Source organism: Microdochium trichocladiopsis (assembly GCF_020744255.1).
Source record: "Microdochium trichocladiopsis strain MPI-CAGE-CH-0230 chromosome Unknown B0I36scaffold_1, whole genome shotgun sequence".
NCBI lineage: Eukaryota > Fungi > Ascomycota > Sordariomycetes > Xylariales > Microdochiaceae > Microdochium > Microdochium trichocladiopsis.
Window position 1 is genome coordinate 4,701,649 of NW_025763544.1, and position 27,089 is coordinate 4,728,737.

General features: G+C 56.4%; 8 protein-coding genes and 1 non-coding gene across 9 annotated transcripts; 3 read left to right on the forward strand and 6 right to left on the reverse strand.

The window, feature by feature from the left end:
* Window positions 1–147: 147 nt before the first annotated feature.
* B0I36DRAFT_260672 (kinase-like domain-containing protein) lies at window positions 148–3,523 on the reverse strand. Its single transcript, XM_046151128.1, has 3 exons — window positions 1,247–3,523; window positions 1,082–1,181; window positions 148–1,027 (listed from the first exon to the last, which is right to left on the reverse strand). Exons 1-3 carry the CDS (start codon window positions 3,299–3,301, stop codon window positions 618–620), a joined length of 2,565 nt encoding a protein of 854 aa, XP_046019160.1. The 5' UTR covers window positions 3,302–3,523; the 3' UTR covers window positions 148–617.
* A 2,440-nt stretch (window positions 3,524–5,963) lies between these two features.
* Window positions 5,964–8,030, reverse strand: B0I36DRAFT_344736 (glycyl-tRNA synthetase; the record flags this gene model as incomplete). The annotated part of the gene is made up of 2 exons (XM_046156290.1): window positions 5,964–6,359; window positions 6,429–8,030. 2 exons carry the CDS (start codon window positions 8,028–8,030, stop codon window positions 5,964–5,966), a joined length of 1,998 nt encoding a protein of 665 aa, XP_046019161.1.
* Window positions 8,031–8,617: 587 nt separating this feature from the next.
* B0I36DRAFT_19313 (RNA processing factor 1) lies at window positions 8,618–10,510 on the forward strand. Its single transcript, XM_046148771.1, has 3 exons — window positions 8,618–9,808; window positions 9,874–9,967; window positions 10,043–10,510. Exons 1-3 carry the CDS (start codon window positions 9,033–9,035, stop codon window positions 10,427–10,429), a joined length of 1,257 nt encoding a protein of 418 aa, XP_046019162.1. The 5' UTR covers window positions 8,618–9,032; the 3' UTR covers window positions 10,430–10,510.
* Window positions 10,511–10,751: 241 nt separating this feature from the next.
* Window positions 10,752–12,404, reverse strand: B0I36DRAFT_312131 (uncharacterized protein). The gene has a single exon (XM_046152465.1). The coding sequence runs from the start codon at window positions 12,102–12,104 to the stop codon at window positions 11,037–11,039; it is 1,068 nt and encodes a 355-aa protein (XP_046019163.1). The 5' UTR covers window positions 12,105–12,404; the 3' UTR covers window positions 10,752–11,036.
* Window positions 12,405–13,157: 753 nt separating this feature from the next.
* Window positions 13,158–13,275, reverse strand: B0I36DRAFT_t17. The gene has a single exon. It is a non-coding gene; the product is annotated as a tRNA-Thr (tRNA).
* A 191-nt stretch (window positions 13,276–13,466) lies between these two features.
* B0I36DRAFT_260682 (uncharacterized protein) lies at window positions 13,467–18,959 on the reverse strand. The gene is made up of 2 exons (XM_046151129.1): window positions 14,679–18,959; window positions 13,467–14,620 (listed from the first exon to the last, which is right to left on the reverse strand). Exons 1-2 carry the CDS (start codon window positions 18,511–18,513, stop codon window positions 13,878–13,880), a joined length of 4,578 nt encoding a protein of 1,525 aa, XP_046019164.1. The 5' UTR covers window positions 18,514–18,959; the 3' UTR covers window positions 13,467–13,877.
* Window positions 18,960–19,756: 797 nt separating this feature from the next.
* B0I36DRAFT_358310 (uncharacterized protein) lies at window positions 19,757–20,650 on the forward strand (the record flags this gene model as incomplete). Its single annotated transcript, XM_046157947.1, has 3 exons — window positions 19,757–19,900; window positions 19,963–20,223; window positions 20,285–20,650. The coding sequence occupies 3 exons, from the start codon at window positions 19,757–19,759 to the stop codon at window positions 20,648–20,650; spliced, it is 771 nt and encodes a 256-aa protein (XP_046019165.1).
* A 19-nt stretch (window positions 20,651–20,669) lies between these two features.
* On the reverse strand, window positions 20,670–21,777 carry B0I36DRAFT_233651 (uncharacterized protein; the record flags this gene model as incomplete). The annotated part of the gene is made up of 3 exons (XM_046149244.1): window positions 20,670–21,061; window positions 21,135–21,532; window positions 21,596–21,777. 3 exons carry the CDS (start codon window positions 21,775–21,777, stop codon window positions 20,670–20,672), a joined length of 972 nt encoding a protein of 323 aa, XP_046019166.1.
* A 2,204-nt stretch (window positions 21,778–23,981) lies between these two features.
* Window positions 23,982–25,399, forward strand: B0I36DRAFT_234470 (developmentally regulated GTP-binding protein 1; the record flags this gene model as incomplete). Its single annotated transcript, XM_046149317.1, has 4 exons — window positions 23,982–24,267; window positions 24,367–24,895; window positions 25,014–25,122; window positions 25,244–25,399. 4 exons carry the CDS (start codon window positions 23,982–23,984, stop codon window positions 25,397–25,399), a joined length of 1,080 nt encoding a protein of 359 aa, XP_046019167.1.
* Window positions 25,400–27,089: the final 1,690 nt, after the last annotated feature.

Consider the following 27,089-nt stretch of genomic DNA (forward strand, 5'->3'; position numbering starts at 1 on the left):
GTACGAGTATCGTTCCTCGTGTCCGGATACGCACGGCCCAAAGCATAACCCTGTGGTCCATTCACGATGACCAGCCTCTTCCACCACAGCTTCACTTTATTCTGTTTATTCTAAGGCTGGCATTCCAATATTGATAGCGAGCATTGTGCCCAACATTTGGCCTATGAACAAAGTCCTCACCAGTGTGGTTTCATAGGACAGTACTGCAGGTCGATTCCAGTCATGCACCTTCACGTGTTGCATCATGGAGACCGGCACATTGTTCCAGACATATCCATCGAAACAGCACAAATTCGTGCTTGAAGCAACTTCCTACGCTGCAGCTCTTCAAAACGATTATTTTGGTCAACGCAGTATATGTTCTAACAGCATTTCTGGTACGCTTGTGATGTCTCTACACAGGCATTCTACCTCCCTGCCCCCACCAGACCTACCCAGAAAACATGTAAATGACCTCCAAAACGCCTGATGGAAGCTCGAAGTCTGCCGACAAGAGTTTCTCGTTGAGTAAACGCATCCAATTCATTCATCATCATCTGCTCTATGCAGTAGGTTCGCTAACGGAGTAAAGAAGTGCCGTGCAGAGGGTATATGACGTGATTAAACATGCACACGCCTTATTTGGCGTGCTTTCGGAATGCGAGGAGTTCTGAGAGGCTGGCCAGCGGGCAGCCGTGCTTCAGGAAGTCATGCTGCAGCAGCTCATCCGCGGAAGCACGGCTCTTGACATCGACGCAAAGGCAGACGGACAGGAACGCCTTAAGCTCCTTGCTCAACTTCTCTGGCTTCTTAAGCCGCGGAGTACCGTTGGTGGCGATGAGGTACAGAGCCTTCAGGGGCTCCTCGTTCAGGTACGGCGGCTCAGACTCGATCATCTCAATAGCCATGATACCGAGTGACCAGATATCGACCTTTGGACCGTACTCTTTTTGCTTGACAACTTCAGGAGCCATCCAATAGGGAGTACCGACCATGGTGGCGCGCTTGGACTTGGTCTCAGTGAGCTTGGCGCAGAATCCGAAATCGGCTGTTCATTTTGTTAGCAACGGCATCTTACATTCAAGGCTTTGTCGAAACGTACTGATCTTGACATTTCCGCGGGCGTCAAGGAGGACATTGTCACTCTTGATGTCACGGTGAATGATGTTCTGCGAGTGCAGGTGCTGCAGTCCCTGGCATGTCTACATTGCGGTGCTGTCAGTCTGATGTCCCCGGCCAAAACTTGTGCGGACGGGGCAAAGCTTACCTCCAAGCAGATGGTTGAGATCTGCTCCTCGGTGATGACGGGGTTGTTGTCGATGACGTCTGTCAGAGCACCACCCTCCATGTACTCCATGACGACCCAGAGCTCGGCATTGTTATTGCGAAGGAAGGCGTCCAGGAAGTTTACTATGTTCGGATGCTTGCTATCCTTCATTACCATGATTTCGTTGACGATGAGCTCCTTGCGCGGCTGGTGGGCAAGATCCATCTGCTTGATCGCAACTTGAGCTCTGGCGCCCTGTTGCCGGAGGACCTCGCGAGCAACTGGAGAGGTCGCTCCCTCCTTGACCTTGGCTACATATACGGAGCCTGAAGCACCTTGACCAATCTTCTTCTGTTTGGCGTACGAGATGTTTGGATCCTCCTTCGAGACTGCCTCTATCAGCTTGGTCATTACCTCCTTCTCGGTCATTTGCGACATGCGGGCATCCTTGCTCTTATCGGACGGCGGCGGCTTGGCCGTGAGCGCAGCTTCGGCGGCCTTGATACCATCGTTCTGAGCAGGCAAAGGCTTCGCTGGCACGTTGAGCGGTTTGACAGTCGGCGGCATGCGCTGTGCTTGCGATTGTTGGGGCTGACCATTCGAGCGAGGCTGCGAGGAGCTGCTTGGGTTGGTAGGGTAGCGTTGCTGCTGTTGATCGTTGCGAGGCGGCATCCGTTGTCCAGACTGGTCACGAGGCACAGATGAGCTGCTGCCAGAGGACGGGGGCATATTAGGCCTGGCAGGTGAGCTGGACTGGCCACCGGGCGTCGGCGGTGCGGGACGCTGCGCCCGAAGGTTGTTGGCTTGTGAAGCGCCGACCTTGGGCGCTGGAGGAGCAGCACGGGTAGGATTGTACCGGTCGGAAGAAGCTGGCGCACCGCCGTATCCACCGCCAACTTCCTGTTGTGCCAAGGGAACCTTCTTCTTGGGCAGGGAAGCCTCGTAGGCCTCTTGCTCGCGCCGCTCCATCTCTCGCCGGTTCTGCTCTTCGATCTCGCGCTGTCGCTGCAATTCGAGCTGCCTCTTGCGCTGCTCTTCTCTCGCGGCATCGGCGGTGGAGTAGCCGGCGCCAAAGCCGTTCGAGCCATCAGGGGGTGTAGGCCTCCGTGGAGCCGAGCTTGAGGACTGAGGAGGCTGGTTGGGGAAACTGTTGTTGCGTTGCCCCGGAGGCATGGGACGAGGCGGCGCGACTGAGCTGCTCCCGGCGCCATAACCGAGCTGCTTGTTCTGAATGCTTCCTGGAGGAGGGGTAGGAGTAAGGCTGGGGTACTGTTGCGGGTTCTCTGCCCGCTTGGTCAGGTCAGAGTAGAAGTCCAGGACCTCGAAGACGGCCTGAGGGTTCCGCTCATAGTCTTCCTTTGTGATGGCGGACGAGTTCAGAAGCTTCGACCACTCAGGCGGCAGACCAACAAATTGACCTGTTGAAGGGTCGAAACCAACATGGACAGCGTGTGAGAAGTTGGTGGGGTTGCTCACACCACCCATGGTCGGGCAGCGGCCATAGATGAGATCGATCCAGTCGTACAGATCATCGTCGCTCTTGACCTTGATGTGTAGAGTTTTTGTGTTACCGTCGTCATCACCAGGGCTATTTGAGGAGCCGCCAGGCTGCCTCTTGATCTCGAAGATGGTTCCGGCCGACTCGACGCGCCCGACATTGACGACATCCTTGAGGTAGAGTGTGTACGAGACCTTGCCGCCTTCTGTCTTGTGGAAGTCGAGAGCCTCCTTACGGAGGATCAGATATTTTTGCTTCCAGGGCTGGATGAAGTTGCGACTCTCTTTGACCTGCGCCCAACCCTCCTTGATAATGGCCACACCGCCCATGCCATCGGTGGCATTGGACCTCTCGCGGGCGAGAGGGAGTGATATGGTGGAGCCGGTGTAGGTCGATGTTGCGGTCCGCGTGATCGGCGAGATGGTCATGTTCGCCATGCTGCCAGGCAGGTTTGTGTTTGGCGTGAGGTTGAGACGGGGACGGTCGCCAGGCGGCTTCGGGGCAGGGCCTGGGTTCATGAACTGCCCCGACGAGTACATGCTGCCATTGTTGGCCATGGTGGAAGTGGGGGAGGACGGCTCTTTAGAGCGCGGGCAGAAGTGGTGGCCGGAAGTCCCAGGGCGTGTCGCTGCTCACATCTGCAGCACTGATGATACACAGACCAGGCCGGGGGTTGCGTGAGGGAGAGGCGACAGAGCGGCGGCGAGCAGGTCGAAGGCTCGAAATGAGGGGGGTTGTGCTTTCGCAGGCTGTGTGGGCTCAGGGGCCAGTTGATGGAGACAAGCAACCTTGGAAAGGGAGGGGAGGGGGGTCCTCGCAGTGGCGGCGTGGAGAGCCGGACCCCAGCCAGCCAGCCCGGCCCAGCCCAGCAAGCAAGCAAGCACCACTCGGCGAAACAACCACTCAGCATCAACGTCCTCCCGCTCCTTGCCTGGCGCGCGCAAGCGAGGCGAACAGCCGGCCATATCCCATCCAATGACTACGAGCAAAACAAGTGGACAACAAGACTGCTGTCTCCCTTGTCCCGTCATACTGGTTGAGGATACTCGCCGATCACATTCGCCCGGACTGTCGTCCTCTCTGCACAAAACGCTGCCAGGAAGAGGGTAATCTATGCTTGACGAGCCGTGTTACTCCTTGGGACCTTGGAAGCCAGTGCCCCATCCCTTGACGACTGCACGGCCGCCACGAAGGAGTTGTCTACCACGGGGTTACTTCAACGAATCGTGTGTGGCGTCCACCAGTGTGGCTATTGGTTCCCTAATCTCAGAGATATGCCTCACGTCCGATAGCGCGTGAGCGCAACATGTCTCTACGCAGGTGGCAACTGTTGGGATGCATATGGGCTGGTGGTTGGGTATTGCGCGCACTGCCCTGTCGATCACGGAGTGTTTGGCTGTAAGCAATCCCCTAGGTGGCATTGGTTGGGTGCATGTGTTTCGATTCCATCTCCATGACCAGTCTCTCGTAGACACATGACCCATAACGCTCCTCGGCATGGACAGATCTTCTGGAAGTCTGGTCAGGATTCCTCCGCAGCAATGCTCATGTCGCCCCGACCGAATAACAGCATGCATGTCGCAACGTCGTGCAGAAGCCTGCTGGCTCCGTTGATGTTTCACGCATGGGGTTCATCCGCGTGTGTCGATACGGCGTGCTTCGCAGCTGCCAAGTACGGCAAACCTACCTCAAGGTACGCTTAGGAATGCGTGCGGCCCCTGCCAGCCTTGTGCGTTCGTTGTAATTACAGCAAAGAAGCATCCACTTCTCTCGAGGCCATCTGCCATGTTCTCTCGCCCGGGCACACCTCGCCCCTTCATAACAGGCCTCTTTCTTCACCACGGTTCAAACGGACCAAGCCAGCGTCCAACAGCCTTCCGGGCAAGGATGGAAAAGACAATGGCGGCACGGGAGCGGGCTAGCCAGGCGCCGTGTGGGGTCGCCTGAAGCATCAGCAGGGATACACGTGCGATTCCCAAGGGTTGGTCAGCCAGCGATGTCACAGCAAGGTAGCGGCGGCGACATTACTGTACTCTTGCGCATCCACTGTTGGGTTGTCATTATAACCAGGTAGCGTACTCAGCACCCACGGCAGCTGGATTCCCTGCTGATCCCTGCGCCGGGCCCAGGAGTAATTAAGGCCGGGCGTTGTTGGGGGCAGTCTTTGGCCGGACCGCAGCACCGTCCGCCTGCAAGCCGGCGCAGGGCCCGGAGATGAGAGGTGCCTGGACGACCCCACTGGACTGGGCACCACACCGGCGGGAACGGCCGCAGGTCGAGGCGTGGAACCGCTCGTCGGTGGCCTTAGGACTGCATGAAGCAGCCCGGCGGGTTTTCGACGATCCGCCGCTTGGCTGCGAGCTAGCCGCCCCTAGGTGTGTTTTAGCACGGACGAGGCGACGGGCTTAAAAGATCAGCACCCCTGAAAGGCTGATGGCCAAACTCTGAAGGCTGTGGTGACAGCCGCTGTGGGTGTCATCTCTGCGGCTCGGAGCCCAAGGGGCACAACACAGACGTGTGTGGGAGGAGGCATCGTCCCCTGATCTCCACCGCACATCTGTTCTGTTTCATCGTTCTACAGCATCTCGGGCCTGCATCGTTTCGCAAACCACGTTGCACCCTGGCTAGCATCGACACCGCCACAAGTCTTGGGCGATTCGCGCCTTCACACAAGTCCCGCTGTTGACACGCCTGTCCCTGCATGGGTTTCAACACCACAACCCCACGACCCTACAGCGGCTAAGTCGACGAGTTTCAGATTCTCGGCTTCGCTCCCACCTAGACTGCCCCACCTGTTCTAGGGATTAAATCGCCTGATGCCCCAGAAGGAAGGCAACATGCAGAAGCCACTCTTCCGCTCGTCATGAAACAACGACGTCACGAGCGTGTCCATCTTTAGGTCACCAGCTCTTGGCGTTGTCTCGATCGACTGCCAATCGCTATATGCATGTTATTTGGCAACAACACATAAACACATATCATGGAAATACATGATCGCGGTCAATGGCTTATCTTGACGTGCCCATCAGGAACTCATCATTCGAGAAGCCAGGCTTTTGGTGGAGATATTCTCCACGTCCGACGGGGGTATTTCTCTGGCTTCTGCCTGAGCCTACGATATCACATGTAAATGATGTGCAATGAATGAGCGATGTAAACACCCGTGACTATTCGTCTTTTGTAATCGTCTTTTATTGCTTGTTCTATCTTGACAATATCTTAGCGAGACGCGACCTCAATCTCCTGGCCCTCGAAAGCGGGCAGCTCGGCCTCAATATCCTTCCACTCCTTCTCGCCGTCGGCAAGTGACTTGATAGCGGCGATGATCTTGTCCTCATCAGCGCGGACCTGCTTCGTCGAGTCACGGTCTCTGAGTGTCAGCGTGCTGTCCTGCAGGGTCTGGAAGTCGATAGTGATGCCGAGTGGAGTGCCCAGCTCGTCGTTGCGGCTGTACCGCTTGCCGATGGTCGCGGACGAGTCATCGATGCGGCTCGACACGCCTGCCTTGCGGAGCTTCAAAGAGAGCTTCTGGCAAATGGGTGTGAATTTGTCGTTGGAAGACAGGGGCACGATCAGAACCTTTGTAGGGGCAACTGTGGGAGGGAAGGACAGGACCTAGAGATTGTATTGTTTAGCCATCAGTTCCAACGCGGGTAGATGTCTGCTGAATGGGAGAGCACTTACCAGGCGCGCCTCGTCGCCACCCTCGCTGCCGCGAGTCCAGAAGCAGTGCTCCATGAGAGAGTACAGGATTCTCCCAATGCCAAAAGATGGCTCGATGACGTTCGGAGTGAACTCCCGGACGTTTTCCGTCCGCGTCCGTCTCTCAATCACGATGAGCTCCTTGGGGATTTCGACCTTGCCCTCGCCAACGCCGGCAACCTCTAGAATGATGCTGCCCTTCTCGTTGAGCTCCTTGGCGAGCGACTCCCTCTGCTCCTGGGTCGTAGCCTCGACAGCCGCCTCGACTGTCCTGCCGTCCTTCTTGAAGTGAGGGCCAAACTTCTTCTTGTTCAGGTCCACCTGCCACTCCTCAATGACGAGCGGCTCTGGGAGTCTCTGGCGCACGATCAGTGGCGAGCCAGTCTTCTTGGCGTGGACGCTCAGATCGTAAGCGCTGCGGTCGGCGCAGCCAACACACTCGATCCAGCCGTATGAGGTGAAAAGCTCAGCATCCCAGCAATCAGCAGCGTAGTGGGCCATCTCGTTGGCCATGTGCTGTCTGAAGCGGATCTTGGATTGATCAACACCAATCTTCTTCAAGAAGAGGTGGATGCGGGCCAGGAAGTAGCCCAGCGTCTCATTGTCGACAGTGCCGTCCTCGACGGCCTTGCCAATCGCGACCCTCTGGATGTCGGTCTTGCCAGAGAGCTGAGTCTCGCGGTTTAGCAAAACAAGCTCGATATCCTTGACCTCGGAGAAGCGGGGGTGCTTCTTGCCACCCTCGGGATCGACAAAATGCTCAATCTCGGCCATGAGGAACTCGCGGACACGGAGCAAGCCAGATCGAGGGGAGATTTCGTTTCTGTAGGACTTGCCAATGGACGCGGAGGCGAAAGGCATCTGCTGCTGGTTGAACTCGAGAAGCTTGGCAAAGTTGAGAAACTGACCCTGGGCCGTCTCGGGTCTCAGGTAGCCAGGCAGGTTGCTACTGGGGCCGATGGCAGTCTGGAACATAAGGTTGAAGGCGACAGGAGGCGAAGGCTGGACACCGGTAGCCGGGTTCTTGAGGTCGTACTTCTTGATGAGCTCGCCGAGTTCGGTTCCGTTGTAGTTGTCGATCTTGGCGAGGATCTCCTCGTACTCTTGCACAACGGCGTCGTCGAGCTTGATGGCCTCGATGGCGCCCTTGATCTTCTTCTTCTTCTTCTTGGGATCCTCCTCCTTCTCCTCAACCTTCTGGCCACGAGCCTCCTTGTCGCCCTTGAGGCGGGACTCGAGGATCTCCTCGACAAAGTGATCGGCACGGATGATGTCGCCATTCTTGGGGTCCTTGCACATCCAATCGGCGAACTTGTCGACGTGGCCACTAGTCTTGAGGACTTCGTGGGGGGTGAGGACACTGCAGTCGACCTCGAGCATGTCCTCCTCGAGAACAAAGTGCTTGCGCCAGGCGTCGATGACATTAGCCTGAAGGGAACAGCCGGGCGGGCCGTAGTCGTAGAGACCGGCGACACCACCGTAGATCTCAAAGGACGGGGTGTAAAACATGCGCCGCCGGAGCATGGAGTCGAGGGCGGCCCGGTCGAGGGGCTTGCCCTTGAGGGTGGTCGCTTCGCTGGTCATGATGGGCTTCTTTGACGACGACGACCGTGGGGGAGGCTGGATTCTGGAGAGTGGACGCGAGGTCACAAAGTACTGTGATCGCACGCGAGCAGTCGGAGCGGCAAGATTGACGGGCAACCTGATGACACGAGGCGCGAACGGCCTTTTCACAACAAGGTGAGGGAGCTTCATTCACACAAAAGGTGGGGGAGGGGGAGTGACAAAAATGAGTCAAGGTCCACCCGTCGAGGGGCAGTTGCGGCTTCCAATCGGAGCGGGTGTGCCTGCAGGTACTCGTCCGAATGGGGAGAATGGCAGAGGGACCGCTGTGCGACAGCTAGCTCAAGCAGAGAGGGCTGGGCTGGGCTGGGCCCCTAGCCAAGGCGGTGGTACCGTACGTAGTTATCGCAGTCGGCCACGGCCGCAGAAATCGGTGGGCGGACCAGGCTCTTCCGCTGTGTCAGTCCTGTGTGCTTGGGATTGTGAGGGCGGCCGCCCGAGTGCGGAGGGAACCTCTCTGGGCGTGAGATTGGTTTGACTCACACCTGCTCTTGCTGCGCAGGACACGGCCGGTCCGATAAACACTCAAGTAGGTAGACTTGGCAAGTGACTGCTGCCACACAAGTACGAAACCACAGTCTTTTTCCGGCAGAGCAAGAACATGCAAGAGAGAATACGTGGTTTGGAGATCCTGGGTCTTGAAGGCTGGGGTTGGGCCACGATACCTGCAGGGCGCTAGAGCCAATCATTCCTTGGGCCCGCTGGGATGGGTTCGGGGCTGCAAGCTCCACTAAAATTTTCTACAATCGCAATCGCAAGTGACCCTGGAGAATGCTGCACCGGCTTTCCTACCTACAATCAAGACTCTCATCCGCGACAACTGCCTCCTGTGTATATCGATCTGGGTGCTGCCTACTGCAGTGTATCTCGTCACAATCTCCAGAGCGCACAACTCCCCCCCAGATAGCAAGCGAACAACCACTCTTTGACAGGTGATTGACCTCAGCGGTCTCGCCAAACACCATGGGCTCAGACTCCATCGTCAAGCGGGCGCCCAACAAGGTCCGCCGCCAGGAGCTTCACGTCAGACACAAGAGACAGAATGAAAAGGACAAGCGCGAGGCCCGCTTCCGGCGGAAGAAGGAGGAGGCCAGGGATCCTGAGCTCCGCCGAGCTCGTGTCGCCAAGAACGTACCGGCTTCAATCGACAAGAAGCGAGTCTGGGACGATGTCGACGACGACAGCCTCGGAGCCAATGTCGACATGGCACAGCTCATGAAGAAGCGGCGGCTACAACAAGAGGAGGCCGAGGAGCGGGCGGCTGCAGGTCTCGGAGAAGAGGACGACGAGGCTGAGGCCCAAGATGACGAGGACGAGGAGAATGATAGCATGCTGGGCTCAGATGAGGACGACGACGACGGCGAAGAGGATGAGGAGCTCGCCGCCAAAGTACGAGCGAAGCAAGCAATGCGGGAAGATAGCACCGCCGCGTCGACGACATCCACCAACCTCGACATCACACCCGACGCGCTCGTCGCCCGTTTCCCGACGCTCTTCTCAGACGACCGGCCCGCCGAGCCCAAGATTCTTGTCACCACAAACCTCAACTCGACTCTCCACGACGAGGCCCATCTCTTGTGCACATTGTTCCCGAATTCACAGTACATTCCCAGGTCGGCGCACAAGTACGCCCACAAGTACTCTGTCCGGGAAATCAGCAAGTTCGCCAGCAACAGAGGCTACACTGCGGTCATCGTGCTGCGCGAGGACCAGAAGAAGCCAATTGGCTTGGACATAATGTAAGACTATGCTGCCATTTCGTGTCCTCCCGCGTCAGACATCACTTGCTAAACCTACAATGCAGACATCTGCCTGCTGGCCCGACCCTCCAACTTAGCATCAACACGTGGATTCCCGGCAAGAAGCTGCCAGGACACGGCAACCCCACCAACCACTATGTACGTAACCACCGACCAACCAGACACCCCCTTAGCCACTCGACTCGCATCACGAGCTAACAAGACTTCCTTTAGCCCGAACTCCTCCTGAACAACTTCCGCACGCCACTCGGTGTGCTGACCGCCAAGTCCTTCCAGAACCTCTGGCCGCACAACCCGGAGTTCCAGGGCCGGCAGGTCGTCACCCTGCACAACCAGCGCGACTACATCTTCCTCCGGCGGCACCGCTACGTGTTCCGCGACAAGCGGGCGACCGAGAAGAGCGTCGTCGGCGCCGACGGCAAGGAGCTCAAGGGCGTCGAGGACATCCGCGCAGGGCTGCAGGAGCTGGGGCCCCGCGCCACGCTGAAGCTGCGCCGGATCTACAAGGGCATCGGGCGCGCGGGCAGCGAGGGCGAGGACGCCGTGCAGTGGGAGTGGAAGGCCAAGATGGAGAAGGTCCGCACGAGATTCAACTTGTAGACAAAGAGAGAGAGAGAGAGAAAGACACACCCACACACATTCCTGGCCCTGCTGGCCTTCGGACTCTCCACTGCTCAGACCCTCTGGATCTTTGTTTGGCGAGCTGAACCTTTTGTACGACTTGAAGCCTAGTGACTACCGTGTTTATGACGTGGGTGTAAAATGAATTCACTGTTTCGGCGAAGTTCTGAACAAAGACAAGAAGATTCGGCAGTCTACCTAGCACGAGACGCAGGGGATGCACATCTCGGACGGGAACGCCACGCAACATCGTGTGCATCGGACAGGGACCATATCAGCAGACTGATGGATGTACCGTTGTTGTTGCCCAGGATATTCATTCACTCGAAGATAAAACAGCTCCAGTTTATATCTATCAGGTATGCGCTCCATCGCCCGCGGAGCATATATACAACACTGAGCGAGATCGGTCTCGTGAATTATAGCAGGTCTAGGCTCAAATAGGCCAGGAGGTGATGGTGATTGTGATGACCAACAACCAACATCGAGAACGCTCGAAGCGACTGGTCCAAAAGATTACTTCCTCGATGGCTTTTCGTTCATTGTACAACTGCATGGTAATTCAGGCTTGTGAACAAACGCATTTCTAGTAAGTCGACGGGGGACTATAAGGATGATTTGTGTAGGACTGAGAATTGGAGGACGATTGAGTCCACGAGCCATCATTAGTAGGCACGGGGCTCGTGGACGGATGGCCGCGCGTGTCACCTGCATACTGAGTGTGAGGGCTACCGTATGGAGGTTGCCCATGCGGAGGATAATGAGGGTTTTGGTATGCCCCGTTGGCACCTGCAGGCGCATAATCCTGATAGCCAGTGGTATTGTTATTGTGGTATGCCATGTCGCCCCCGAGCTCGGAGAGCAGAGGTTGCTCGGTTGCTGCCGGGTTCCCTGGCGGGCGCCACGGTGTCGCGCCCAGCTCGACGGCGTCTGTCTGCTTGTTATCGTTTGCCCATTCCGAGGGCGCCGGCGTTGATGACGAGAAGGCGCTTGATCCTGGAGGATGCCAGGAGCGATGATCCTGATCTGACGAGGACAGTGGCATGGGACCCTGTCTCCGCCGCGAATAAGCCCATATAAACCACGCTGCCAGTGCAAGTGCAATTGCGCCAAACCCAACGCCCACCCCTATGCCGATTTTCGCGCCCGTAGACAGAGCATCGTCGGAGCTGGCTGGGCTCGCAGGCGACGAAGTCGTCGGAGAGGCGCTACTGCTTGCTGTGGAAGCACTCGTCGAGGTGGCAGCAGTGGGAGTCGTCGAGGAAGTTGTCGCAGTTGCCGCCGCAGCAGCAGCCATGAAGGCATCTTGGGAGACGGCGAGAGTCACGCCCGTGCCCTGACAATTGGAGACGAGGGTGGCATAGACGGTGTTGAGGTCGCCGGGGCTGTCTTTGGCGACGCACGAGGCCGTGTTGTAGACGAAGTTGCCCTTATTGGTGCACAGGCACTGGTTCAGCTCGGCGCCCGTGCTGCCAGTACACGCAGCGCTGTCTGCCGCGCTGTAGAGACAGGCCTGCGACCCCTGAGGGTATGCGCTGAAGTCATTTTTGAGGGCGGCGGCGAGATCGAGGGGAAAGAGGGCGACGGCGACGGCGACGGCGTCAAGCGCCAAGAAACGGGTACGGGGGAGCCCCTGGCCGAGGAAGGATCTCATCGTGGGGAAGCCGATCGGGGGTGGATGCGTGGCGTCAGCACGGCAATGTCGCGCATGGCAACCTGGGGTTGCATTGGGTGTCTTGAGCGTGCTGATCGATGCGCGGGTCAGTGCACCGAGGACTTGGTTATGCTCAACGATGTAGTTGCGGTTGCGGGAAGGCTGGGAAACGAAACGACGGCGGTGGCGTGTGCGAAACGAGCGGCAGCCGGTCTGTGAGGCGGAGGAGACCAAAGAAATGGGAGGAGGGTATCAGGAGGAGAGGAAGAGGTCGGGAACGCGGTAGTCCTCGATCCTGGATACGAGTAGGGGAAGGTGAGGGACAGGCTCTCTCTCACGGGCGGTTGGTTCTCAAGTCGTCTAGAGTAATTACTGGCTGGCCGCATTCGTCCGCACTCATCCATCCACCCAGCAGCAACACAAACCAGCTAAGACTCAACCCTGGCAGGCACACTGTTCCTCTGCTCACAACGGCACACACTCGAGTCTTCCCTCCCCCCTCCCCTGCCCCGTCATTGCACAATCCAGTGGCTTGGCAGATCTTGAATAGCCCTAAACTTAAGTGTCGGATCTTCGCAGCGCATGGTCAGAACTAAGGAAGTCCGGCGTGGGGCCCAGCTCGAGGTGCTGTCGTCATCGCTAAACATAGCAAATACTATACCCGCCCTTCCCCCTCGCTACTCCATCGTCAAGAAATGGCAGCAGTGCGTGCCATCTCAACACCGTTATTGGTCACCCAAAAGGTGTGATTTCCTCCTGGCTCAGGTTCCGAACTCGGGCAGCTACGACAAGGCGTTACTCGGGCTTGGCCGTATCTCGAAGACTGGCTTCCGCATGGCTACTTGTTATGCCGGCGACTGGGGAATCTCTTGCTCTGCTCGATAGTTGCGTCTTGCCAGTTGGCCTGTCCAAGCGGGCATAGAGACACAAAAAAAAAACATGATGCCCGCGGAGCCATGGCACAACAAGAATAGGGAGATTGTCTTCAACGACAGCCGCCACATTGAACTGGCCCGCCGACGAGTTGCCCCTGCGCAAAACCAAAAAAAGAAATGCCCACAGGCTGGATTGAACAACCGACCTTTGCATATCATCGGGACTGGGGACCAGTCTTCCGCATGAGTGTATTAGGTAATACAAGTGCAACGCACTACCACTGTGCTATGCGGGCGAATGGGGAGATGTGTCTCAACATTTCTTGTTGCCAGTCGCTGGCTTATTGGTGTATATAAGGGATCAGGAGTTTTGGTGCAAGAAACCCCATCTGGTCGACATAACCACCACTCTGATACTGCTTAGAATTGTTCACACTTGTCTCAGGCAGGCTCACGCACGACGACACAACATCACGCATACTCGATGCACCATAAAAAGGGAGTGTCATCCTCATCAGAAGTGCCCAAAGTGAACTGACATCAATCCCAATATGCACGCTACATACCCCCTCATCGGCATGATCCAAAGAGCGGAAACCCAAGACACAAACGCCAATCGCCGTTGCTAAGATCATCTCGTTTCCTTCGTTCTATGCCAACGCGCCAAAAACACACACAAAGTGTCCCTCATCTGCCCTCATCGCATGACACTCTGGTCAGGCCTTTGTCATGCACGGCGGCGCCTGAGGACAATGTAGAAATCCGTCACAAAAATGTTTCTTTGGCTAATCAAGAATTCGGCTTCTGGCTAAGACCTATGCAGTTCGTACGAAAGAAGACGTCATGCGTGAGTGTGTAGTAGTAAATGTAATGCGGTCATGAAAACGGCAGTAGTCGTCTACTGCGCGAGAGGCGAGGTAGGCTCATTCGCACTACCGGCCACGGGTTTCGTTGAGCTGCGCTCCGATGGCGACATCTGTTGGCTCTCCTCGACTGCCTCATTGGAGACCATGCTCTGCGGCGTGAGATGAGCTCCGGCGAGGGCAGCCTGTCTCTGCTCCTCAGTGAGGAGGTGGCCAAGACCTTGCTCCAGACAGAGCCGCGCGTAGTCGGGCTCCTCTGGCGTGACTGCAATCAGTCCACCACGCCTTGGCACACGGCGCTCGGGAGGCGGGTCGTGGCTGAGCTTGTAGCTTTTCGGCCGATCTTCGCCGGCGAACTGCCCATTGACATAGTACTTCCATCGCGGCGCAAAGTAGCCCCGGCTGCTGGCATCGGGGTCCTGCTTCCACTTCGCAGGTGTAGCGCCCCAGGTGTTGAGCGCGGACTCGGTCTCGGGAAGCTCGCGGTAGTCTATCGAGATCTTGACATCCTGGAGGTGAGGAAAGTTGGGGACCATGAACAGAAAGTCAGAAGCTTTGACAAACCATAGGTCCATGTCAAAGAACAGCTTGGCGGCGTCGCCACGCAGCTTCTCGAGCTGCTTGTAGCCCATCTGGAGCGGATTCCCCTCAAAGTAGTCAGGAAGTTGCATGCCAAGTCCGTACAGCTTACCCTGTGTCAGGGCGTAACGCTCGTTCTCAAGCCTCCAGATGACTTTCTTCGCAATGTTGGAGGCCTTGACTTTCTCCCATGCGGTGTCTGACATCAAGGTTAGCAGTGTGATGGGGACGCATGCTGGTTTGCCGGGACAACTTACATCGTGAGAGCGACAGATCCTTGTCGCCCAGCAGAAGCGCGACCTGGGTGTTGAGAAGCCACTGCTCCCGACCGGCTGCTGTGCCAGTCGCTTCTGGGTTGATCGTGTCGTAGCGGACACCTTGTGCCATGGCGAAAAGTTCTGCATACTGTCGCTGCTTTGGATCCGGGCATGTGTCGAGCCAGCGCAGGACGGGAGGGAGTTTGGACAGCCGGGCGCGTTCCTGCTCCTGACGGATGCGCTGAAGCTCGGCTTCCCTCTCAGCTTCGCGTGCAGCCCGTTTCCGCTCGCGCTCTTTCCGTTCCTCTTCCTCGCGAAGCTTGCGGGCTTCCTCGGCCGCCTCACGCTCGCGACGGATTCTGGCTTCTTCCTCGCGCCGTTTCTCCTCCTCAGCGGCCTCTCGCAGCTTCTTTGCTTCCTCTTCCTGCTTTCGCTGCTCTTCCTTTCGCTTGCGCTCAGCCTCTTCCTTCTCCTGCCGCTCGCGCTCTTCACGCTGGAGACGCTCCTTTTCGACACGGGCCTTTTCCTCTTCCTCGAGGCGCTTCTTTTCTGCCGCTTCCTGCTCCTTCTGTCGGCGTCGTTCTTCTTCCGCCGCCGCCGCTGCACGTTTCCGTTCCTCTTCCTCGGCCTGCTTCTTCGCAGCCTCATCTTGTTGCCGCTTCTCTTCTGCAGCACGCTCTTTCTCCAGCTCTTCGCGTCTCCGGGCCTCCTCCTGTTCCTCGCGCCGCTTCCGCTCCTCATCCCTCTTCTCCTGCTCAGCGATCTCGGCCTGCCGCTTCTTCATGGTCTCTTTCTTTGCAGTTTCCTTGGCTTGAAGGTCGTCGGTGATCTCGCCTTCGGACATGTGAGCGTCGCGCATCTCGATTTCAGGCACATCTGACGCAACAGTTATGCTGCCGCGCTCTGACGTCGTCGACTTGACGGAGAGTGCTCGTTCCCGGTTCACCTTTTGCACCTTGTCTTTGCGCTCGGGCTCTTCAATTCGAGGACGTTTGTGGTTCTCTGGAGATGTCTCCCGTTTCTTCTTCCGTCCGTCGGGAGATGCGCCTGCCACGTGTCGAGGTTCCCGGTTATCGGCATCAAGCCGCCTCCTCTTAGAGGGCGCTTCACCGTCATCCTTCTCGCTTGTGCCGTGACGTGGCGGAGTAACACTGGCACGATGGCGTTTGCCGTTACCCTCGCCGCCTGAGTGACGGTCCCTCGAGTCATCGCGCTTGAGAGCCTTGGTACGATCGTGGTATTTTTCGGATGGACGCTCTGCGCGTGGCTTTTCGTGAGCATCGTCAGCCTTGACGTCACCTCTGTCGTTGGAAGCCGTGGATGCCATGCTCGACCGGCGTTGTCTATCACGTTGGCCTTTCAAGTCGCGCCCAGAAATGAGCTTACGGCGCGGCTTAAATGCCTCGCCATCAGATGAACCAGCGGCGAGATCTGACTCTGCCCGTTTCGGTTTCGGTGCTGGAATCTTTGATCCGCCGGGAGTCGACTCTCGATCTGAATTCGTGTTGACTATTACCTCGTCTTTCTTTGGTCGCGCAGAGGCGCGCTTTGGTGAGGATGGTTCTTCTTGATGACCAGATATGTCGGCACGGCGCTTCTCTTTGGGACTGCCGACCAACTTGGCCGACTGGACCTTCTTTTTCGGCTCCCCCTCTCGACTAACACTTGACGGGCGTCGTTTGGGAGGCCGAGATGTTTCTGGGCTGGATTCTTTCCGGGTCATCCTTTTGGGCTCGCCCTCAGCTTCGCGTTCTCGCCGATTGCTTGAGCTTGCCTTCTTCCCCAGACCTTTCGCTTTGCGGTACTCATCATATGCATTTTTCAGCATGTGCTCTTCTTCCTTCCACAAGGGTCCTTCGCGGCGCCTTGCGATCTCGTGATAGCACTCTCCTTTAAATCGGCGTGTGGGATCAAAACCACTTTGGTTGAGTAGCAATTTGATGACTTTGGCATTTTCCTGGCCGATCGCTGCCAGCATCGGGGTGCTGTATTGCGGAGGCAGGCCCTTCACAGGTGCCGGGTCAGGGTTAGCGCCACCCAACGCCAGAAGGAGCTCCATAACCACGTTGTGCCCACCACGCGCTGCACCAACCAAGGCTTCTGGGTCATCGCAGCCTTCCCTGACTTGAAGTACGCGCGTAACAGTCTCTTCATCACCTCGGGCGGCGGCGTGCCGGAGCGTCTTCTCATCCAAGTTCATATACAATAGATGATTACTGGTTTTTGTTGACCGCATGGTTCCGCCTCGTCGTTGAGCTGCTGCCGAGGCCTGAGGAGAACGACGGGGACTGTCCGGCCCTTGAGAGGACACCGTATCGAGGTCTTGAGGTTGCCGGTCCTCTGATGGCCGTAAATCTGCGGACTTTTCCTTGGCCTCACGCAACACAGCGCGGATCTCTTCGGCGTTATCCAAGTCATCCGGCACCTTCTCCAGTGGCTCGTGACCCTCCGCATCGGCCTTTCTGGGGTTGACACCAGCATCTAGCAGTAGCTTGACCACTTCTAGGTGGCCATTTTCGACTGCGTCCAGCAACGGAGTTTCCTTGTCACTGTTGCGGCAGTCAATGTTGCAGCCGGCCTCGATGAGTAGCTTGACGATATCTTCGTGGCCATTCAGCGCTGCCACTTGAAGTGGGGTGTTGCCTGCGTAGTCTGCAAAATCCAGATCCTCCGGTCGCTCGCCAAGCCGCCGTTTAGCCACTTCGTACTCGCCCTTTGCGCAAGCTTTAGCAAACTGTGTTTGCCCGTGGTTGTCGACGTGTCGTTTGTGTCCGGTTCTTGTGGCTGGGGACATGGTAGAATCTGCTGTCAAAGGAGTAGCCAGCCGTCGCACCTTTGAGTTCCGTGGATGAGAACTGGCGCTCGCGGACGAGTCATCAGAATGATATTCGGTGGCCTGTAATGGCGCCGGCAAGCGGCGTTTTTTGGAGACAAGCCCATTGGAGGATTGCGAAGGGAGCTGTGTCGAAAGACTTCGTCGATGAGGCCGACCATGCGGCGAGCTGGACCGATCTCGGGTTGCGTTGGCCGTCTTGTCCCCTTGGTGATACTTGGCGGATACGGAACGCTGATCACGATCCTTGGGTGTCACAGAGTCAGGGTGTGCATCTGACACACGAGGACGCCTTATTTTTTTGGGCTCTTCGTCATCAGACTCTACCTTGGCTGATTTCCTCTTAGTGGGGAAGTTCTTGTCCCCATTCCTGACCCTCTCCCGATTCAACCCACTGCTCAGTGCTCGAGCTCTAGGTGGCCCCTCGGATCCTGATTCGGATCGAGCATCTCCTGAACGGCGACGGCGATGAGGCGGTGGTGAGGCTGGTACCGAGCTCAGGCCGCTGGAGATGTCCTTGTTTCGTTGCTGCTTCTCGCGATCCTGGGGGCGTTTCTTTCCGGCAGTCAGAGCTGTCCGTCGACGCTCCTCTTCTTCTCCGCGAGTAGTGCCGTTGCGTGCAGCATCAGGGCCTGACTTGAGCGGTTTCCGAGGGGCGGCTTGGACGTCCGCAACTTCGCCATCGCTCTTGTCCTCGTGCTTGATGAACTTGCCCTGACGTGGCTTGGATGGAGAGATGCCATCTTTGCCAGCAAGCACTATGGTCTCAGCATCGGAGTTTTGATCATGCCAGGAATCCACATCTGCCGGGGGCGATGCGCCATTGCTTGTCGTCGTGGCCTTGGGCTCTGGGGAGATGCGACCGTTCACTAGGGTGCTGGCGTTGTTGATGGCAGCAGCTGCGTGAGACGCCGCCTTGGAGTCAGCGGGATTCTCCGCGCGCCGCGACGGGGAGGTCGCCTGCCCAGTGGTTGCGGACTCGACAGCATTCTGCGCATCCATAGCAATCGATTCAACAACCAAGCCCTGCCGCAGTGCACATGGTCGCCACGCTGCGAGAGGTGTGGCGAAGTGATCGAGCTCCAGGCAGTCTGGCCAGTAAACCGGTCGCGCCAGCCGGGTTCGCGTCAAGTGATGTGTGTGGGTAAATGATTGCGAGTCCTAGTAAGGTTGAACGTTCGAAAACTCTCGATGGCCGGTGTCGTGACAATCTGGGGAGGTTGTTGGTTTGGTGTTGTTGTGTATCCGGCTGCGGGCGTTGCAGGTCGTGATCGGAGCGCGTCTGCGCTGTGAGAAGCAGGGTCTGGAGGTTATTCGCGACAGAAATCGATGGCCGCAGAAAAGTTGGCTAGATGCCGTGCTGGCGACGGGAGGAGAAAATGGATGCAGTAAGCCCGCGTGAAAGGCCAGAATGAGGGTGAGGGAGTGCAGGTGCAGGTGTGTGAGGGTGCGAGTGTTTGGGTGGTGCGGGAGACGGCGAGGTGAATTGAAGATGGGCCCAAGCGGCGGCCGTGGTGCGCAGCCAGAGCTGCTGTCCATGGAGGCAAAAGTGGCACCAGCAGGAAAGCACGCTTGGAGGACCCCTGCTGTGAGGAGGCTGCCTTGCACGCTCTGCTGCCCCTACCCGGGAGCACAAGGGGAGGCCCCCCCTGGGTGCCGGCATCAGTCACCACCCGCATATTAGCGTCCTGGCCTTGCTGCAGCCGTTGAGAGACACGGCGGGCCGGAACAAAACAACACATCGTCGTCCAGCCTCTTTCGCGCACGCCACAGGAGCATCATTCCCGCAGGCATTAGGAGGAGTTGCCCGGGTGCTCGACACGCCGCATTGACTGGATCTCCGTGGTGAAACGGAGGCACATCTTGGTCGAAGACTCTGACCCTGCACGAGCAGGGAGCCATCGCCCACCTGGACCTAGTGGATACAGTAGTGAGATTGGCTGATCACCGCCAGCTGCGCTCGTGATTCGCTCGCCGCGTAGGCCCTCGAGCCAAGACAGTCAAGCCTGGCCAATTGCTCCCCTGCCTGCCTTGCCATCGACTCCACCACGGCCACAACGGCTGTCGACACAAGTGACGCGGGGACGCGCCTCGACATCCTCAACCACAAGAGACCATCACAGCCTCGCTTAGCCGGCCCTGGAGCTTGCGGTGATTCGACAGCTGCTGTTCTGCTGCCGGCTCCATCTCCTTGGTTTCAGTTGCTTCCATCTTTGTATCTCCGCAGGCATTACTAGATCACGAAATGGCAGCGTACACCGGCATGGATAACGGATCCCCAGCACTGCCACGGTCTCTCGAGGATGTTCGGATCACCGGCCTTCCACCAGTCGCCTTCTACATTTCTGATTTCATTACCGCAGAAGAAGAGAAAATCTTGCTGGCAAAGGTGCGAATTCGTCGTCCTTCTCGCCCGCTGCGTTTGCTGGGACTGACGTCCCCGTCCGCAAGATCGCTGCTGCCCCAAAACCACGCTGGAAGCAGCTCACACATCGAAGACTCCAGACATGGCCGTCAGATCTTGTCAATAACAAACTTGTTGACGCACCACTGCCAGTGTGGCTTCAAGAGCCTGTAATTTCAAGACTCAAGTCCATTCCCATCTCTCGAGACCAGGCATCGTCTCATGTCTTCTGTGACAGCCCTCACGGTGCCCCGAACCATGTCCTGGTCAATGAATATCCTCCGGGAATAGGCATCATGCCACACAAGGTAAGCGCCATTATTGCCTGCTTGCTCTATGTTGTCGACTTTCTCACCCACACGGGCGTAGGACGGGTCCGCGTATCATCCGGTCGTCTGCACGGTCAGTCTTGGCGGCAGCCTGTGCTTGAACATTCACAAGACCAAAGTGGACGGCACGCTAGACACGGAACCAATATGGAGGATCTTGCAAGAGCCCAGGAGTCTCCTCATCACATCTGCCGACTTGTACACCGAGTATCTACACGGCATTGCAGACATTGCCGAAGACATCGGCCTGTCTGAGCACAGCATCGCCAACTGGGGTCTTCTTCGTGATTCGGCAAGCTTTGCAGAGGGCCGCAGTCAACGCTTGACCCGAACAAGTTTGACATATCGCGATGTCATGTCTGTAGCGAGGCTGGGGAACAAGTTTTCGTTCCTGCAGAAAAGATGAGGTCAACATGAGAAGCCGGCTAGTACACCAAGGGAATCATCCTCCACTTTCCCCGCACCTTGTCCGCGCCAAATTTCTCTTCGTACCATTGCTTGGTACCAGCTGCAGTTGCGCCTAAGTTGATGGCAACAAACATAGCCGCACATAGCAATGTGCGGTTGATTGGCTTGCCTGCTGGTGCAGCAACGATGGCCAAAGCCAGGTATAAACAGCATTCGCAAGTGTAGTGCGGAGACACTATGAAGCGGAACAAGCCCCGATCCGGGAGCGAGTATTTCTTGAGAGTGGACAAGTACACATGACATCTGTTCTGCGACAACCACGCCACAAAGAATGCGAGTGTCCCGAGCACAGTCTTGAACGTCGGCATCTCGAGATCCGCGATTTGGTGACGAGAGTGCAGTATCGCTCCTGTGGGGAAACCTTTCAGTATCACAAAGATATTGTGCCCAGCTGGGTGTGCTCATACGAGGCCTGTACTTACGCGAACCCTCCGCCCACACAGCGATACTCGTGGAAAAGTAAAAGGCAAGTCCCAGCGCCCAGTGTACGAACCACATGCGCGATGACGACGACCGCATAACAAACAAGCTCTCATACAGTCGTCTGCCGCCTTGAAGACTCATCAGAATCCATGTCAAGACAACCTGGTCCATCGTCATGCCGCGCTCACTGGCTGTCATTGCAAATGATCCTTGGGACACTGCAGACCGCAATATCCTGCCGTTTGTGAAGAATTGTGTCGCCCAGAAGGCCGAGCAGACGACCGAGATAATGTAGAAGTGCGCGAACCACGAGTGTGGCACCTTGCCAATCGATGTGATCCAATCGAGAAGCTGTATGAACCAAGCATCGCCATTTGCATTTTGCGATTGTTCAGCACTCGACACAGACTCAGTTTCATGGCCGACGGCGTCTGCCAATGGTCTCTGAGTAGATGTTGACATTGGTTTTTGGTCCGTCTGCCTCTGCCTCTGCTTCTGCTGTGATCGCGGCCCGTAAGAGAGCAACAGGCCCTTAGCCGAGTCGGGCATTATCGTGATTCCTAGTACGAAAAGTGATGCGACAACATAAAACAACTGGCAGGCAGCCGCTGGTGTGAGGCTCTGCAGCCAATACGCTGCCATAGTCATCGAAGTCGCGCTGGTTATTGCCGGCTCTTGGTTATCTGCTGCCATGCTTGACCACAGACCAAGGGGAGGCGGTGGCGGAATCCCAGGCTCAGGGCGCTCAGAATTGGCGTTGACGGTCTTCTTCGAGATGATGCTATTCAGGTCGCAGGGATACCTCGCTTGCTGGTTCTCCTGATTCCGCAGGGACTAGATGAAAGCCAAAGTGGTTGTTTGGGCAAGTTGTGATCTTGTTGGAACAACTTATGCCTTTCGAGGAGTTGCTCTGGCACCAACCGACACGGCAAGCGTTAGTATATACTGCATAAGCTCATATAGATGCACTAAACCGACTCCATGTGGGTACTCTCTGGCAACGCATCCATTGATGGAACAAATGAACCAACAACTTCGTGGTGGCTACACTACGATAACATGGAGCTCGATGCTTGATCCTAATCTTCGTCATATATCCTGTGCAAGGAAGCGTCATCAGGTGCTCCGACACATCGTTATCAAGATCAAAGATCCTAGGATTTGATCGGCCGGATACTACCCTTGACTATTTCGTAGTTTATCACTCCCATTCTCGTTTGAAGTTTATCCAAGCGACTTCTAATACACGTACGAGAATGCTCAGAATGGGGCTCGGTGAAGCTAGGTTTTTTTTTTCTTGAGATCACGCTGGAACATGCAAGTCGCAGTCTCTTCTTTCAAAAAACACAATCCACAAAGGAAGCAAGAAAAAAAGGGGGAATTAATCGGGAAGGGAAAAAAAAAGAACATAAACGGGAATAGACCCTATTTTTGTCGGCGGATGTGCGCCGAAAGATGTTGGGGTCTTCTCCTACAATAAGTACTATGCCTGACACTGGGAATACTTTTTGTCTCTGGCCGTGAGTAATTATAGACGTATCCCCCCGTTATGGAACTGCCTTCCTCTAATAGAGCTGCTCAGTGAAGGCACAAAACCTGGAGTTCTTATAAAGGAATCTTGAACAATAAGATGCGTTGGTTTCTATTGTGCCTGTTCGTCCTTTCTCAATCGCTTGGGGCGAAGCTTGAATCTATCCAGTTCCAGAGTTATTCCGCGGCCCCTGAATCAATTATTGCGTATGGCCCTACTACATAATAGTCGCGGGAGAAAAGGACGAAACTCGCGATAGCGACGTGGAGAAAACGGGCAAAGACGGGCAACGACAAGTTTCATCGCGCCACAGCATAATTCCTGAAATCCTAAACATGAATATTCATGGCCGATGTCACGCCTTCGCGGTAGCTCTTCTCCCCGTCTGACCTACCACTTGTCTCCCCCAGAGTGGTATTACACAGCATTCTGGTCCCATATGCCGATGCCGATGTATAATGTTCGATTTTCGAGACTGATACACTATCAACCAAAGCATCCGACATAAGCGAGCCTGGCCACCTGGGCTGATACGTAGCGAACTCAACCAACGACCGGAAAGACACAAATCAAGCTCTCTGCAAATCGAGGTCTAAATCCATGACGTCCGACATGCTGCATTTTAATCTGGACGTGCTGAAAAATCTGTAATGCTTTTCCTGGTGACACTGGAGTTGCATCTATCCGGAATATCTGTGCACCAAACCGAGCATCATGCACAAAACGAGCATACCATAAACCACGGCGGAAATTCTTCGGTGCCCGCCACTGCTAGCGCGGGGCTGACATCATTTTCGGAGGGTCTCGCGCGCCCGCTGGAGGAATCTTTTTGCCCCACTGCTGCGAATGCTGCGCTGGTGTCCCAACTTTTTTGTGATATACACTCGGGCGGACGACGACAACAAGCGTATCCCGAGACTCGGCCTGGCCAAGATTGCTGCATAGTAGGTTAACAGGACGGAAAAGGAACCGTCGGAAGAGACACGAGAACAGACTGTTAGAATCATCACAAGTCCCTCAGAAAGCGTAGCCGAACCGGCAGGCTCCAAACCGCAAAGATGTCGACGACAGTAGAGAAGGTAAGTGACCGCCCCCCTTATGAAGAAAAATCCGAGCATCGGGGGCCCCCCAGAATGCTAACGCACGAGAACAGATCAAAGAGATCGAGGCCGAAGTAAGTCAAGGCTTAGATTCAGGACAATGCCCAGCCGGCCAGGACCAATCCCATACCAAGGTTACCGCGGCACGGCACGTGTCGTTTCTCCTCGGCAGAGTCCCCGAATCCTAAGCTGACGGGACATGTTCCCCTGTATAGATGGCCAAGACTCAAAAGAACAAAGCCACATCATACCACTTGGGACAGCTCAAGGCCAAGTTGGCCAAGCTCAAGCGTGAGCTGCTGACTCCCAGCAGCAGCGGCGGTGGTGGCGGCGGAGCTGGTTTCGACGTCGCACGCACAGGTGTCGCCAGTATCGGCTTTATTGGCTTCCCCTCCGTGGGCAAGAGTACGCTCATGAGCAGGCTCACTGGCCAGCACTCAGAAGCTGCTGCGTACGAGTTCACAACCCTGACGTCAGTACCCGGTCAAGTCATGTACAATGGTATGTTGCCCCGTGTCTCAAACCTCAGCTGTCTCTTGGCGGAGGAAAAATACATCCTTCGTGGTTTTTTGGTGATTTGGATACTGACAGGTAGTTCAGGCGCCCCATTACAAATGATTGACTTGCCCGGTATCATCGAGGGAGCCAAGGATGGCCGTGGCCGTGGTCGTCAGGTCATTGCAGTCGCCAAGACATGCCACTTGATCTTTATCGTTCTCGACGTCAACAAGCCTCTCACGGACAAGAGAGTCATCGAGTCCGAGCTGGAAGGTTTCGGCATCCGCATCAACAAAGAGCCGCCAAACATCACTTTCAAGAAGAAGGACAAGGGCGGTCTCAACATCACCAACACGGTGCCAATGACCCACATCGACCACGACGAGATCAGAGCCGTCATGAGCGAGTACCGCATCAACTCGGCAGACATTGCCATCCGCTGTGACGCCACCATTGACGACCTCATCGACGTCCTGGAAGCCAGGAGTCGGAGCTACATCCCCGTCATCTACGTCCTCAACAAGATTGACGCGATCAGCATCGAGGAGCTCGATTTGCTGTACCGGATCCCCAACTCTGTACCAATCAGCTCCGAGCACGGGTGGAACGTCGACGAGTTGATGGAGGCAATGTGAGTAGTCCCTCTTCACACCAATCGCCCTTTTAGATCCTGGCCGATGGGGTTTCGCGATTCTCCACACCACGACAAGAACCCTTGCGCTGACCAGATTGCCATTGTTATCCACCAGGTGGGACAAGCTCAAGCTCGTCCGGGTCTACACCAAGCCCAAGGGCAAGCTGCCAGATTACTCGGCTCCTGTCGTTCTCCGCTCGGGCCGATGCACAGTTGAAGACTTTGTGAGTGGATCATCATTGTTTTCCCCCTCGCGGGCCCAGTCCTGCCCTTATTACTCGTTCAAGCTTCAAGTCTGTCCCCTGTTGAGCGGAGACTGACCCCTGAGACCAACAACGCCCGCAGTGCAACGCAATCCACCGTAGCATCGTCGAGCAATTTAAGACGGCCATCGTCTATGGCAAGTCTGTCAAGCACCAACCGCAGCGTGTGGGCCTTGCCCACGAGTTGTGTGATGAAGATATTGGTAAGTGGAAGCAACCAGCAAGCGCCGAGAGATAGCCGCGGCTGCTCATCCCCGACCCTCCTAGCGGCAGCCCTTGCCCGGTCACCCTGGTGTTTTCCGCGTGAAGATGGTAAAGAAGGTTGGAGCAGTTTGCTTACTATCTCCCCAATGCAGTAACGATCCAGAAGCGATAGAAAGGCAGGAAGCCGAGCTGCTTTCTGCAGGAGACCATGGGCGCTCTCGACTTCTCTCTTGTCTGGTCATAAGCAACGATCTTGTGTTGGCTACATCCCGGAAGCCTCGGCGTCTAGGGCGACTAACGATAACGAAAAGAGCCTGTTGGTGGAATAGTTGTTGGTTGCGACATGAGAGCCGCCGTAGAAGTGCGGCGCCAAGCTGAGCCAGCACTGGGGATGGACAAGGGCCCGGTTGTCGACCACCGCAATACCACTCGTACCATTCATTGTCGAAACCTCGCATAGAGAGCGGAATGCCCGAACAGCCTCACCAAGCCGGTGACGTTGCGAAAACGATCCACTCCTGTAAGCCATGAGATGCACCGAAATAACCGAGCTTCGCACATCTTCTCAGGGATGGCTCCCTCGCCCATGGAGAAAGTGAGGATCTGAGAGAGCCGATCTGAGGGCCCGTGACCGGCCGTCCGCACCCATGCTCGCCGCGCGGTATTTTGAGTGAGCGATCTTGGGGAAAGGAATCAAATGAACACGCTTGGTGGAGAATGTCTACATGGGACGATGGTCTTGGCGTTGTTGGTTCTCTTGTCGTGGCGATGACAGAAATCGTGTTGGCGGGTGATGGCAGGGTTTACCCTGGATTGGTAGAAACAGGCAACTCGGTCCAGCATGGGTGCAAGCAGGCCAGAAGAAAAATTCGTCAAGAAACGTGATGCCTGTGACGTTTCTGCAGTATTCTGATACTTTCTCGTTGGCCAAGTCGCAGGGCGTGTTTGCTTTGAACCTGGCAGGCGCACACCGGGAGCAAATCCCCCGGAGCCGTCATGTAGACGTGGGCTGGGCATGTGCATGCCCAGCACACAGACCGGAAACCAAGGCGACCTACCCCGGAATATGTCTGCACGCGAAAAATGCGACGTGCATTTGCTGCCACCGGTAAAGGTGCATCCAGGCCGGCAGTGACCGCGCCTGTAAATGGTCTCGCCTTATGCGGCCGCAGAATCCGAGCGAGGGTAGGAATGTGAGATGGAGGGGGGGGATATGCAACCAGACGCCGTGCATGCCCGAATGTTGCTCCGCTTGTCAAGATCCATGTCATGCCGCCAACACCTGACGCTAAAGAATGGGATGGCATGGGAGCGAGTTTGGCGCACGAGCGAGACAAGCGCGGCAAGCAATTGCGGGCTGGATCCATATCTTTGTCAGCCTGCCTGGCGGGGCAGTCGGTGGAGCGGCGGCGACCATGGCAGGGATCTTTGTGTTTGGAAAGGCCGATTCGTGTGGCTCTGATGGGCGCAAATCCTCGAGACTTGTTCTCCAGTCTTGCACTGACAGGACCCGGGAGGCTGAAGTCGTGGGCAACCATTGACGAGGCGCGTTCAAATCTCGGCAGTCCAGTCGCTGGCGGTCTGGGGCCAATTCAGACTAGCAGGGTGGGGAAATGCGGCACCTTTGTGGCGGACCTTTCAGAGCTCGTCTCTTGCCGCCGGCAGCTGTGATTGGCCGCCAACTCTGCGCAGATTAGCCTTTAGCATCCGCAGGCCCTCATGAT